General features: G+C 41.2%; 1 protein-coding gene across 2 annotated transcripts; it reads left to right on the top strand.

The window, feature by feature from the left end:
* Positions 1 to 3199: 3199 nt before the first annotated feature.
* On the top strand, positions 3200 to 10324 carry LOC134575246 (E3 ubiquitin-protein ligase TRIM39-like). 2 transcript variants are annotated; one of them, XM_063434505.1, is made up of 2 exons: positions 3200 to 3281; positions 8204 to 10324. In XM_063434505.1, exon 2 carries the CDS (start codon positions 8206 to 8208, stop codon positions 9790 to 9792), a length of 1587 nt encoding a protein of 528 aa, XP_063290575.1. In that variant the 5' UTR covers positions 3200 to 3281; positions 8204 to 8205; the 3' UTR covers positions 9793 to 10324. The 2 variants fall into 2 exon arrangements, with proteins under 2 accessions (XP_063290575.1, XP_063290574.1); XM_063434504.1 differs by having other exon boundaries at positions 3206 to 3474.
* Positions 10325 to 12451: the final 2127 nt, after the last annotated feature.

Here is a 12451-nt window from a genome sequence, read left to right as displayed (position 1 = left end):
AGCCCAGTCTTCCTTAAGCCTAAGTACAATATTCTCTCTTAACCCCATTATTAGGTGTTTGGTATTTGCACTATATCTAGATAAATCAATCAGCTTAATAATATCTAGACCTGTGTAGGTAGGCATTATTGAAATTATCTACAAAAACACGGAATAGGCGCTCCCTATACGTAATCATAAAGTGGAAGGCAGCAGTGAACCAGCAGCGAGTCCCAGACCTTGCATAAAATAAAAACCTGACAAACAGAAATGTGGTAAGCCACTCCGAAACTGGGAATGTATACCGAGAAACCGTGTCTAATATGATAATAAGATATGTATACATACATTTATTGGAAGTCAATAGTTAACAGTTTCTGCCTTTACACAATATAGTTTAAAATAATAGTAGGTACATTCATTGGTTTGTTGTTCACAGGGCCAGCACTACCATAAGGCGGCATTGGTGGGTGCCCAGGGTCGCAAATATCCAGTTGTCCGGCAGGAGAGAGGTGCACAGCATTCCTCTCCTGAGTGCCAGTATCTCCGCTGCCCGGCGCAGGAGGAGATGGCGCACGAGGGAGGTCCGATCCAGATCCGCATTTCCTGTATAGCTGTATAGCTCCCTCGCGCACCCTGCAAAGGTCCTGGGAACCGAAATGTGACGTCATATTCCAGCTCCCGGGACCCTTTACAGGGCGCGCGAGGGAGCTATACAGGGAATGCGGATCTGGATTGGAGCTCCCTCAGAGGAGCACTGCAGCAGCCCACTGGACCCCAGGCTGTGGATCCACTCCAGTTCTGCAGAAGGTAGGGAGACTGGGTGGATTGAAATAAAAGTGTGTGTGTGTAGCGGAGAGGTAGTTTAATCCACAGGGTCTCCACTGGTAGACAGGAAAAGCAGGTAGTAATCCAAGTAGGCAGGTACAGCAGGCAACAATGCAGGTAGCGTTATACAATCCTTCCCTCCCAAGAACTAGACGACACATAGGCTGGGAGTCAACTGACGCTTTATTCACAGGCTTCCAGTATTTATGGGATTCCCCATGCGAGGGGTTTCCCTACAGACATTCCAGGGGTTGTAAAGTAGGGGACTACATGGGGAACTGAATAACCTGGGTATTTCTCCCATCAGGCACTGCTGCACGAGAGGGATACTCCCACTCGAATATACAGTTAAGTGGATTATCCCTCCGTGCAGCAAAACCGACAATTCACATTAAAAACCATAACTTTTATATTATTCGGTATATTTAAACGAATGGACATTCGGCAGATAGCTGGGGTCTGAGCGCACCTTTCGTGAGAGTACCGCTCAGATCCCAGCTGAAATAACCGAATGCCGTACCAAATACACTTTGCATTTAAGTTCCCTTCAAACTATCGAATGAACTTAGGGAACCACATTACCGAAAGACCGGGCTCCTGAACGGTTTGGAAGTCCAACAACATACATTGTTGCAATCCTTAATGGGGGCCACACGACCTCCTGTGTGTGGTCTCCCTTCGGTAGTTTGGTTGTTTCACAAACAGTGATGAAATTCACCGTTCGTGAAACGATTGTCAGGGAGGCTGGCGGCTTTTCTTGCCGCCAGCATACGCATACCAGCATACGAAGCATATTTTTACACTGTTTTAACTTATTTTATTTTATTTCCAGGCAGCAGGGGGAGTACCTGTCATTACAGGCACTCCCCCTGCTAGCATTGACATGGACGACCTCGCGATCACATGGCCCTGGGGGGCCGAAGAGGACAGAGGGGGACTCCCTGGGCTCCCAGGTAAGTCCCCCATACCGCGATCGCCGGCGTGGGATCGCCGGCGACCGGGTAAGTACAAAAGATCGCAGGACGTTCTATTCAGTCCTGCGGCGTTTAGAGCCACCAAAATAAGGACGGCATAGAACGTCCTGCGGTCTTAAGGGGTTAAATAAAGTAGACATCACAGGCTATTGTCCTATGGCTGTTTTGACACTTTCTACGTAGCCATTTCACCACCAATCTCTGCTAAATATTGGAGTAAAATTGAGTTTTTTTGGCACACAAACTTATAACAAAGAACTTCTCCTGTGTATTTTGTAAAGTTGGTGTGTGCGATTCCTGTACAAAACTTTATTTTGTGTTCAGCTACATCTGCTGAGTACAACGATACCCCCATACCTTTCTTTAACCTGCACTAATTATGCACACATTATTATTGTAGCCCATGGAGCAGCATAGCTAAGGGGAGTGGGCTTTGACATTGCCAGGAGACAGGCACCTTGTTACAGTTAGCTGGGGATTGGTCAAAGAAAATGGAAGTGGGGTGGCGTTATAAGGGGAGTATGAGAAGGGGCCATTTTAATCGAAGTTGCACTTACCTGTTGTTGTCCCACCCACCCTCCCTTTGCTTTCAGGTGTTTCCCGTTTGGTGGCAATGGTGATATGTTCAATGTTAAGCACATGGTGTTACAATGTTTGGGTATTATGTTTATCTAGGAGTGGGTCATTGTCAGGGGGTTTAAATGGTAAAAATGCAAGATGGGAATTGTGCAGGCCAATGTTGGCATGCTGTTGACAAGGACCTTTAAATTTGCTGTTAACAATTAATAAAGCTGTGATATAATTTTGCCAAAATTGATAAAAGGGTAATGATGGGGTTATGCATATGCCGATAAGGCGACTATGCAAATGTCATGCAAAAACTGTAAAAAAAAAACACATTTTAATTTTTTTTTGCATTTTTCTGTTTTTTTTTTTATAATAAATAAGCATTTATATATATGTTACATCAAATTAAAGCCCTTTCTGTCCTTTAAAAAACAGTATATAATATGCGTCGGTGCAATAAACGAGAGAGATGCAAATTGCAGTTGAACGCAAACAGCAAAAAAAGCAAAAATAGCTTGTGTCATTAAGCGTAAGTCAAGCTTCTGAAGCTGTGCCCTTAAGGGGTTAAGTTAAGTATTTCTATTTATGAATAATTTGAGTTATTTTGGTGGAAATCCGATCTCCCTCTATGCCTTGTTTGAGCATATTCTAACGTCTCGCTTTTAGTGGTTTGGATACGGATTCCATAGGACGGACACGTTTAGTTGCCCTTACATAAAATGGAGATCAGGACATTCAGCAAATGATTTTCAAAGATGGCAGCTGACAGGAAGTACCTATTTTGACCCGGAAGTGATGTCAAGTATTGAGCCGATGACCCGGAAATGCTCAGAGACTAACTCCCATGTGATGGGAACTGGAATCTCAGCATGCTATTTAAAGAACAGAGCCCACAGACGGCATTATAGCCCTGATGAAGGCTGGACATTTCAGGTCGAAACGTGTTTGCGTTATACTGTAAGATTGTGCAGTGTATAGATTCTCTGTCACTCTTAATTTTATATTGCATTTTTATTATCATTTTCCTGGACTTTTTGGTTCTTTCCATATCTCCCCGTGGAATCCTTTAGCCTGCAATAGGCACCCTGAGCCGCTATATACAGAGCCTGGGGCGGCTCTGCAAAGTGTGAGTTGATCTGTTTAAATCATCCTTACAGAGTTTACTATGCATTGCATGTCTGTTTTATAGGTATCAGCCCAATGATTCATTCCATTTTTTAAGTATTCCTTTTTATCTTATTTTTATATAAGGATATCATTATTTCTGTTTTATAGCACTGTGTGGGTATATATACATTATTTGTGTGTGGGTAAACTATCTATCTATCTATCTATCTGTCTATCGATAGGTCACAGACACGCATTTCTTTGATTTCATTTTATGTAACACAGCTGTTGGGGGGGGGGGGGGGGAACAATACATATACCCTTTGTACAGCGCTACGGAATCTGATGGCGCTATATAAATAATAAAATATTAATATATATATAACACATTCAAACCATGATCCCAGCACTCAAGGTCCCTGGTCTTTAGCTGGTCTTGAGAAAAGTCCGGTTGGACTGAAACGTCGATGTATGATTTGTGCTGAATAAAAGCATCTATACTTTCTACAGACCCCAGAGTGCACTCGTTTTCATTCCTATATATATATATAATAAGGAATATATATTATATATTAATATATATAATATATATATTAATAAAAGCAATAATTAAAGAATACCGTGCTCCAGCACCAAGTGTCTGTGTGTGTATATATATAGTTGTGGTCGGGGCAATATAGCCGTAATGGTTAGATAACATATGAATAGTAATAATAACATAGTTTACAAACACCCGAGCGTTGTGGTGTGCTGGAACCAACAATGTAGTAGGCCTGTAAACAATAGGGCCCACCTATAGAGGGTGATTTGAAAGAGTCAGTGGTGGGAGGGTTAACTCGCCAGACCAATCACGGTATGTGAGAGAGGACTGGAGGCCCTTATAAAGGGGTCCCCAAGCCCCTCCTACAACTACAGACAGGGCCACCACCAGAAATTGTGGGGCCCCTAACTCAGCTCAGGAGAGAGAAGAAAAAACAGTGTAGAAGATGGCGCTAGAAGGGGAGAGTGAAAAAATTAATTGCTTATGTTAAGAATAGATAAATTTCCACCCAAGAGTTACAGAATATGCATGAAGGTCTGTATACAGCATACACAGATATACACACATACATAGATATACACACATACACAGATATACACACATACACAGATATACACACATACACAGATATACACACATACACAGATATACACACATACACAGATATACACATTAATGCATGCACATATACACAAGTACATACGGCGATATACATATAAATACAACCAAATGCACAAATATATGTACATGCACACCTATACATACATCCATGCACAAGCACCAATACATGTACCTTCACATATACAAATCTGCCTACACAGACCCATATATATGTACACATACATCTATTCACATATACATACATTCATACCCATTGTACAGCGCTACGGAACCTGATGGCACTATATAAATAATAAAATAATAATACACACAAATATATATGATTATACATATACATACACCCTTACACATAAACCCATATACACAATTATTTGTAAATTAACCTATATACACAATTATTTGTATGTGTTTATGTATATGGGTGCATGTCAGGGCCGTCTTTACGCATGGGCACGCTGGACAGTTGCATCGGCCCACAGCATTGCCCATGTACCGGGGCCAACAGGGTTGATCTACCCTGCCGACCCACGGAGAGCCGGCCCTGCTTGCTTGGTTTGGGCCCTCTCGGCCAGTGGGGAGATTAAAGATCTCCCTCACCGGCCCAAAGATCTCCCTTACCAGCCCAAAGGTCCTTGGGAGAGAGGACCTGGGAGGCAGTTCCTCCCGCCAACAATGCTGGTCTGAGCGTTACCGCACGTTGCCGTGGCAACACTCTGACACAGCATTCTGCTCATGGGAGGAGTGAGAGCCTGCAACCAGAGGAACTGCAGGCTTTAGATCATTCCTCACCACTGGACTACTAGGGTTGGCAGTATCCCCCCCCCCACCAAAGGTAAGAAGAAGGGTGGGGTCAATAAACAATAAAATCCCTTTTCCCTATGCAACTCTCCACCCCACACAGCACCCTTCTCACACACACAGCACCCCACACTGCTGTCTGTCTGTGTGCATTCAGCAGTGTGTGTGTTTGTAATGTATGAATGTATTGCATTTGTTGAAGGTACCAGCTTATTGTATTTATTCTGGTGAGTAGAATCATTCCCTTCAGGCTTTTTGCTGTAAACACTGTCTTTTCAGAGAAAATGCAGTGTTTACATTACAGCCTAGTGATAACTTCACTGGCCACTCCTCAGATGGCTGTTAGAGATCCTTCCTGGGTCATGGCTGCCTAAAATGCATCCAAACATTCAGTATCTCCTCCCTCTGCATGCAGACACTGAACTTTCCTCATAGATATTCATTGATTCAATTCATAGCTATGAGGAGATGCTGATTGACCAGGGCTGTGTTTGAATCATGCTGGCTCTGCCCCTGATCTGCCTCCTTGTCTGTCTCAGCCAATCCTATGGGGAAGCATTGTGATTGGTTCAGACCACAACTTCTGATGAAGTCAGGAGGCAGGGGCAGGTCTGAGGCAGACAGAGACAGAGCCAGCAGCTGGAGACTTGAATACAAGTAAGATTGTACTATATTTAGGCAGGCAAGAGTGGGCCAGGGGGGCTAGATGGTGGTTTTAACACTATAGGGTCAGCAATACATGTTTGTGTTCTGACCCTATAGTGCTCCTTTAAGCACACTGTAGCAGGCTAAGATACCAAAGGACATACAGCAAGCCTCTGCTACAGTATCCAAATGTCAAAGCTTCATAGATACAATATTATACATAGTAACTATATCATTGCACAAATATAATTTGCATCTCTGGAGATTGTCCCAGCTGGTAATTGCCCAATAGAGCTGAATACTGCTAAGCATTATTTTGACTGATTACAACAAACCACTTAGGATATATGTATATGTATATCTGTTGGCTCTATTCTAATGAAGTCCTTATAAAGACTTAGAGGACAGATTTAGTCCCCTTTGCAGTCTTACACTTGACTGATTTTTTAAATTTTGCTCACATTTTTCTTTTCTTTTTATATTAGTCTATAATCCAGTCCATGTGTTGGGACTTTTTAAAGTGAATATATTAAAAGTGACGTTTTAAATTATTTACACATCACTTTCTCAATGTATTCCACTTAATCACAATATTTCATTGCTGCTACCTTCAGCCTCTCTCTCTCTGAGATATGTGTAGGTACATGTATTGGTGCATTGGGTTGTATTTATGTGTATATCGCTGTATGTACTTGTACATATACACTACTTACTGTCTCATTTATTGTTACATCTTACCCTCTGCTAATATTGTAAAGCGCTACGGAATATGCTAGTGCTATATGAATACGAGTAATAATAATAATACTATGTGTATGTGTGTAGGCTGTATACAGGCCGTCATGCATAGCCTCTAACTCTTGGATGGAAATTCATCCATTCTTAATCTAAGTAATTATTTTTTACTCTTCCCTTCTAGCACCATCTTCTGCACTGTTTGCTTGTTTTTTTTTCTCTCCCCCCGTCACTCTGTGATCTTCACACAAGATATTTACGACCCTCTGTGACAATGCTGTCTACTTTCTATAGAGATAGTAGCCGTATTAGTCCAGTGATGTAGATGTAAAAACCAGATAAAATTTGTATCTTGTAATACGTTTTTTATTGGACTAACAGAATTTTTTTAATGACAAGTTTTCGGGAGAACCTCCCTTTTTTAAGTCTAAAGCATTTCTGAGCAAGACGACACATAGAATTCAAAGTTGAGTTGTCATACAGGGGTTAACACGACATGAGTGCAGACACGGCTGGTACAAGGCATCGTGTTACCTGTAACCAAGGATAATATGCTGCCCCCCCCTCCAACAAAACCACATCAACCAAAATATGTCCATTATGTTATGCAGTGTGTGTGGTGGATGCAGAGTGTGTATTTGTGTAGTGGATGCAGTGTCTGTGTATTGCATTGCGTGTGTGTGTGTGTATAATGGATGCAGAGTGTGTGTGTGTGTGTATACAGTGGATGTAGTGCGTGTGTGTTTATATTGAATGTAGTGTGTATACAGTGGATGTAGTGTATGTGTGTGTATATAGTGTATCAGTGTGTATAGAGGATGTATTGTGTATTTGTTTGCGTATTGGTGTGTTTATGCCATCGGAGGCAAATCAATTAATTTAGGCAATATTTAATTAATATTGGACCCGTGCAGACATTCCCTTTTTACCCAGTAACTATTCTGAGCGATATTAACATCACAAAACAAATCAGGTGTCTTATTCCACTTTACTATAAACACACACAGTGCTACTTACCTTATATTAATGATGCAGCTTCACAGGTGGGTTTTCCTAATTTACCCCCCTTATTGAACAACAAGACACACACAATATTTGAGAATCAGCTATACATCTGTAAAGGGATCAAATAAGCCACCTAGTAAAGTACAGTAAAAACCGTTAACTCTGCGCTCCAGACATATATCAGAGTTTGGATATTACCATAAGCCGGCACAATCAGCACATCACACGCACTTAGTCTTTTAAAGCCTATATTAATATATAAACATGCAGAATTCTTCAAATGTAAGGACCACTGATTCAGGGACCTACAGGGTTAACAGTCAAGACGTTAAAGAATGCTAACACTCCCACATCTCCTAAACGCCAATATAATTTAACTTTCGTTTCCTACTTTTGCTTTCAGCGATGGCGATGGCATCTGCAGAACAGAAAGACGAGAAAAGCTGCTCTATCTGCCAAAACATTTATACTGATTCGCTAAACCTGACGTGTAAACATTTTGTCTGCTTGGTCTGCATTGGGAACGTGCTGGACACACAGGACGGATTTGGGGGCTATGAGTGCCCGGTGTGCAGGGCAGAGTTTCAGAATCATCCTGTCCCATCGAAGAAGAGGAAAATATGTAACATCGTAGAGAGTTTGTTAGGTACACAGCCGGAGCAGAATGAGACTGTTATATTATGTAATTACTGTATGAAATCTCAGGTACCTGCTGCTAAAACATGTCTGCTATGTGAAGCTTCTCTGTGTGAGGACCACCTTGAGGTCCACAGCAAGTCAGTAGAACACATCTTAACGGAACCTACCACTTCTTTTGAGAACAGAAAATGCTCCATTCATAAGGAAATCTTGAAATATTACTGCTTGGAAGATGCTGTTTGCGTCTGTGTATCCTGTAGGCTGGACGGAGATCACAAGGGACATCAGGTGGAATCTCTGAATGAGGCGTCCGAAAAGAAGAAGGAAAACCTGAGAAGAATTCTGCAGACACTAACCTCAAAGAGAACTGAACTTGAGAAAAGAGTCCAGGGCCTGCAGACGGGCAAGAAAGTTGTGGAGAAAAAATCAGTTGGTGTGCTGCGGCAAGCCATTTTCCTAATTAGCTACATCAAAACACATGTGAAAGAAATAGAGAAACAAGTTGTGAGTGAGCTCACTAAGCAGAAAAAACAGATTTCACTCCCATACTCCGTTCTGATCCACCAACTGGATATAAGGTCAAATAATCTGTCCAAAAAGATAACTCACATTGAGGAGCTGTGTAACATGATGGATCCATTAACTGTCTTACAAGGACAGGAATCAGACTTTGCTGACTATTGTGATGCTCAGGAGGGAAACAGCAAGGGTATAGACAGAAATGATAAAGAGGTCCACGTTACAGAGGATATGGATATGGGTGTGATCTCCGTGATGGTACACACAAGATTAGCTGAACTTGTGATGGGTGTAAAACAAAATATCCAAATGGATGTCTCGGAAGTACTATTGGATGTAAACACAGCTGGTAATCATATAACTGTGTCAAGTGACTTGAAGACCGTATCTTGGTCAGAAGTAAATCAAAGTCACCAAGAATCACTAAAAAGATTCCAAAATAACCAGATTTTAAGCATCACACGATATTCTTCTGGACAACATTATTGCCAAGTGGAGACCAGTGAAACAAACGGATGGAAAATTGGGATGGCCTATCCCAGTATAGACCGGAGAGGAGATCAGTCAAAAATTGGATACAATAAGAAATCCTGGAGTTTGGGCATTTGGAATAACCGGTATTCTGTCATTCATAATGGAAAAGTAGAACGGTTATGTCATGGTCCTTCCTGCCAACGGTTAGGGATCTATCTGCACTATAAAGCTGGGTGCCTGTCCTTTTATGAGCTCTGCAATCCAATTAAGCATTTATACACCTTTACTACCACTTTCACCGAACCTCTTCATGTTGCTTTTTGGTTATGGAAAAATACATGGCTGAGAAGCAAGAATTAGGAGAGAGAGTGTTGCGTTTATTTTTATTTTTATTACTTAATTGACCTGAGGTTCATGGTTAATCAAAAAATTTAAAACTAGTATATGTATTTGTCAATAAATTATGAACTAGTCAATACAGAGGTTGTAATTTGCCACCTTCAGAGTATGGATCAGGGGCTGACAAGGCTGGCAAAGCAACATGGGCGTTGTAATACCTTTTTGTCAAACTTGGTCTGGACTCTTTAGGTTTTAGCAAAAACTAAAAAGATTCTTCTAAGATGTTAAAAATATTCGAAAGCATTAAAAGTTATTTAAAACAGTTAAAGAGACACTATAGTCACCATAACAACTACAGCTTAATGTAGTTGTTCTGGTGTCTACTGCCTTTCCTTGCATGCCTTTTAATGTAAACACTGGAGGGGCTTCCTGGGTCAGTGCTGCACAATGTGCAGTACTGACATTCAACATCTACACGCCCTGCATGGAGGTGCTGAACATTCCTCATAGAGATGCATTGATTCGATGCACCTCTATGAGGAGATGTTGACTGACACAGTGCAATAGTCTCCCAATGCTTCCCTAAGGGAAAGCACTGGATAGGCAGAGACTGCCAATTTTGATGATCTCAGCCAAGGCGGCCAGCCACGACAGACTCGTGCAGTGCTGGAAGAAAGGTGAGTAAACTCCCCTTTTACATTCCTGTTGGAGGGGGGGGGGGGGGGTAAAATAAATACAATAAAAAAGTTATCACTTGAAATTGAAGTTATCCTTAGTCAACAGTTCTCCGACTGAGACATACTGCAAACTAGACTGACATTTCCCACTCCAAGGGCAAACCATCACAGACAGTTTTCAGTTGGTTTATTTGTACAGCCCCACATTAAGTCAAATTGTGATTAACAAAAACATGAAACATTAGAGGGATTCTTAATTGTTTTTATTATGTTTATAGCTTAAAGAAACACTATAGTCACCTAAACAACTTTAGCTTAATGAAGCAGTTTTACTGTATAGATCATGCCTCTCAGGTTTCACTGCTCAATTCACTGTCATTTAGGAGTTAAATCAATTTGTTTCTGTTTATGCAGCCCTAGCCACACCTCCCCTGGCTCTGATTGGCACAGTCTGCATGAAAACAAAAACGGTTTTCACTTCCAATCAAACAACAAACAATTGTATCTCTTTCTCTGTAAATTGAACTTTAATCACATACAGGGTGAGGCAAGCTATTAACATAGCAGGGGATAAGAAAATCTAAATTAAACAGTACTTGCAATAAAGGAAGTATAAACATTAGATGACTCTTTACAGGAAGTGTTTAGGAAGGCTATGCAAGTCACATGCAGGGAGGTGTGACCAGGGTTCATAAACAAAGGGATTTAACTCCTAAATGGCAGAGGATTGAGCAGTGAGGCTGCAGGGGCATGTTCTATACACAAAAACTGCTTCATTAAGCTAAAGTTGTTCAGGTGACTATAGTGTCCCTTTAATTCAGTGGTAGAAAGAGGATCCAGGCAATCCAAGTATTTTCAAATGTATTTATTAGGACAAGTGACACCCTTCAATGCGTCAACCCCTGAAAGTGTCTTTGTCAAGCTCTTATCACAGACCCTTTCAGGGGTCGAAATGTTCTAATAAATACATGTGTAGATACTTGGAGTGCCGGGATCCTCTTTCTACCACTGATATCTACTCGCTGGAGCTGGTGCAGCTGGTCCAGTTAAGCACCCGGATCTTCACATGATTGGAGTGTGGCTTTTTGTTTGTTTGTTTCTTCTCTTTTTGCATATATCTTAATTCAGTATATCTTAATTTTTGTATTTAGTTTTTCAGAATGTATTTGCTTATTTTTCTCCATTGCTATATGTTTGTATTTGTAAGTTACTTTTTATCTTACAAATAAATGTAAACTTTTTAAAAATGGATTGTTATGCTTTTATTAGTGTATTGGTATAGTAAGTACATCCCAGGTAAATGCTCTGATTATTTTGACCTACACAGTGTGGGCTGCCATTTTATGTAGATACATTTAAATTGCTTACTAGAGGAGTTTCCCATGATGCCTCATTTTGTTTGTTGTGTATATTCTGTTAATGTTTAAGGGCTGTAAACTGGAATGTAGGAGTGGGCTCAGTTACTTTAACTGTGGAGGAGTCACATGGTGTTTTCTTCGCAGTAGTGTGTTCGACTTGAAATGTGATACAATTATTGGAAAGATTATCAATGCCAGGTTCCGAACGAGGGAGTCCAGTCGCTGATCTTATGTGGTATTCAAGTCATATGGTTCTCATTGTCATATAGATATGACTCGGGAATTTAGGCATTATATGGCCATGCTGTCTCAAGCCATCTACTACTTTGAAGCACTCCAATCACGACTCAAAATGTCAAGTCCTGAGCAACTAGACAGGCATTAACCCACCCATCTCTTCTGCCCTTCTCCTCACCATCGTCCCCATCTCCAACTCCACCTCTAACCACTCCCCTCTCTTATGCATAAGTGTATAACGGAGCTCCAACAATCCAGGGTGCGTTGTATAAAACTGACCATACTGTGGAAGGTTCCTGAGTGTAGCAAGTGCTTTCCCAACAACAAAACGTCTAGTAATATGCTAGGTGTATCAGAGAGCATCCTCCACAATACATTTCACAGTGCCATGTATGTCACTGAGCTCCC

Source organism: Pelobates fuscus, chromosome 10 (genome assembly GCF_036172605.1).
Source record: "Pelobates fuscus isolate aPelFus1 chromosome 10, aPelFus1.pri, whole genome shotgun sequence".
NCBI classification, from domain to species: Eukaryota; Metazoa; Chordata; class Amphibia; order Anura; family Pelobatidae; genus Pelobates; species Pelobates fuscus.
The sequence above is the reverse complement of the archived record's forward strand: the minus strand, read 5'-3'. Positions and strand labels throughout refer to the sequence as shown.

Bases quoted from the DNA above. Each gene is read 5' to 3' on its own strand.
- LOC134575246 (XM_063434505.1), top strand. From the start codon at position 8,206: ATGGCGATGGCATCTGCAGAACAGAAAGACGAGAAAAGCTGCTCTATC.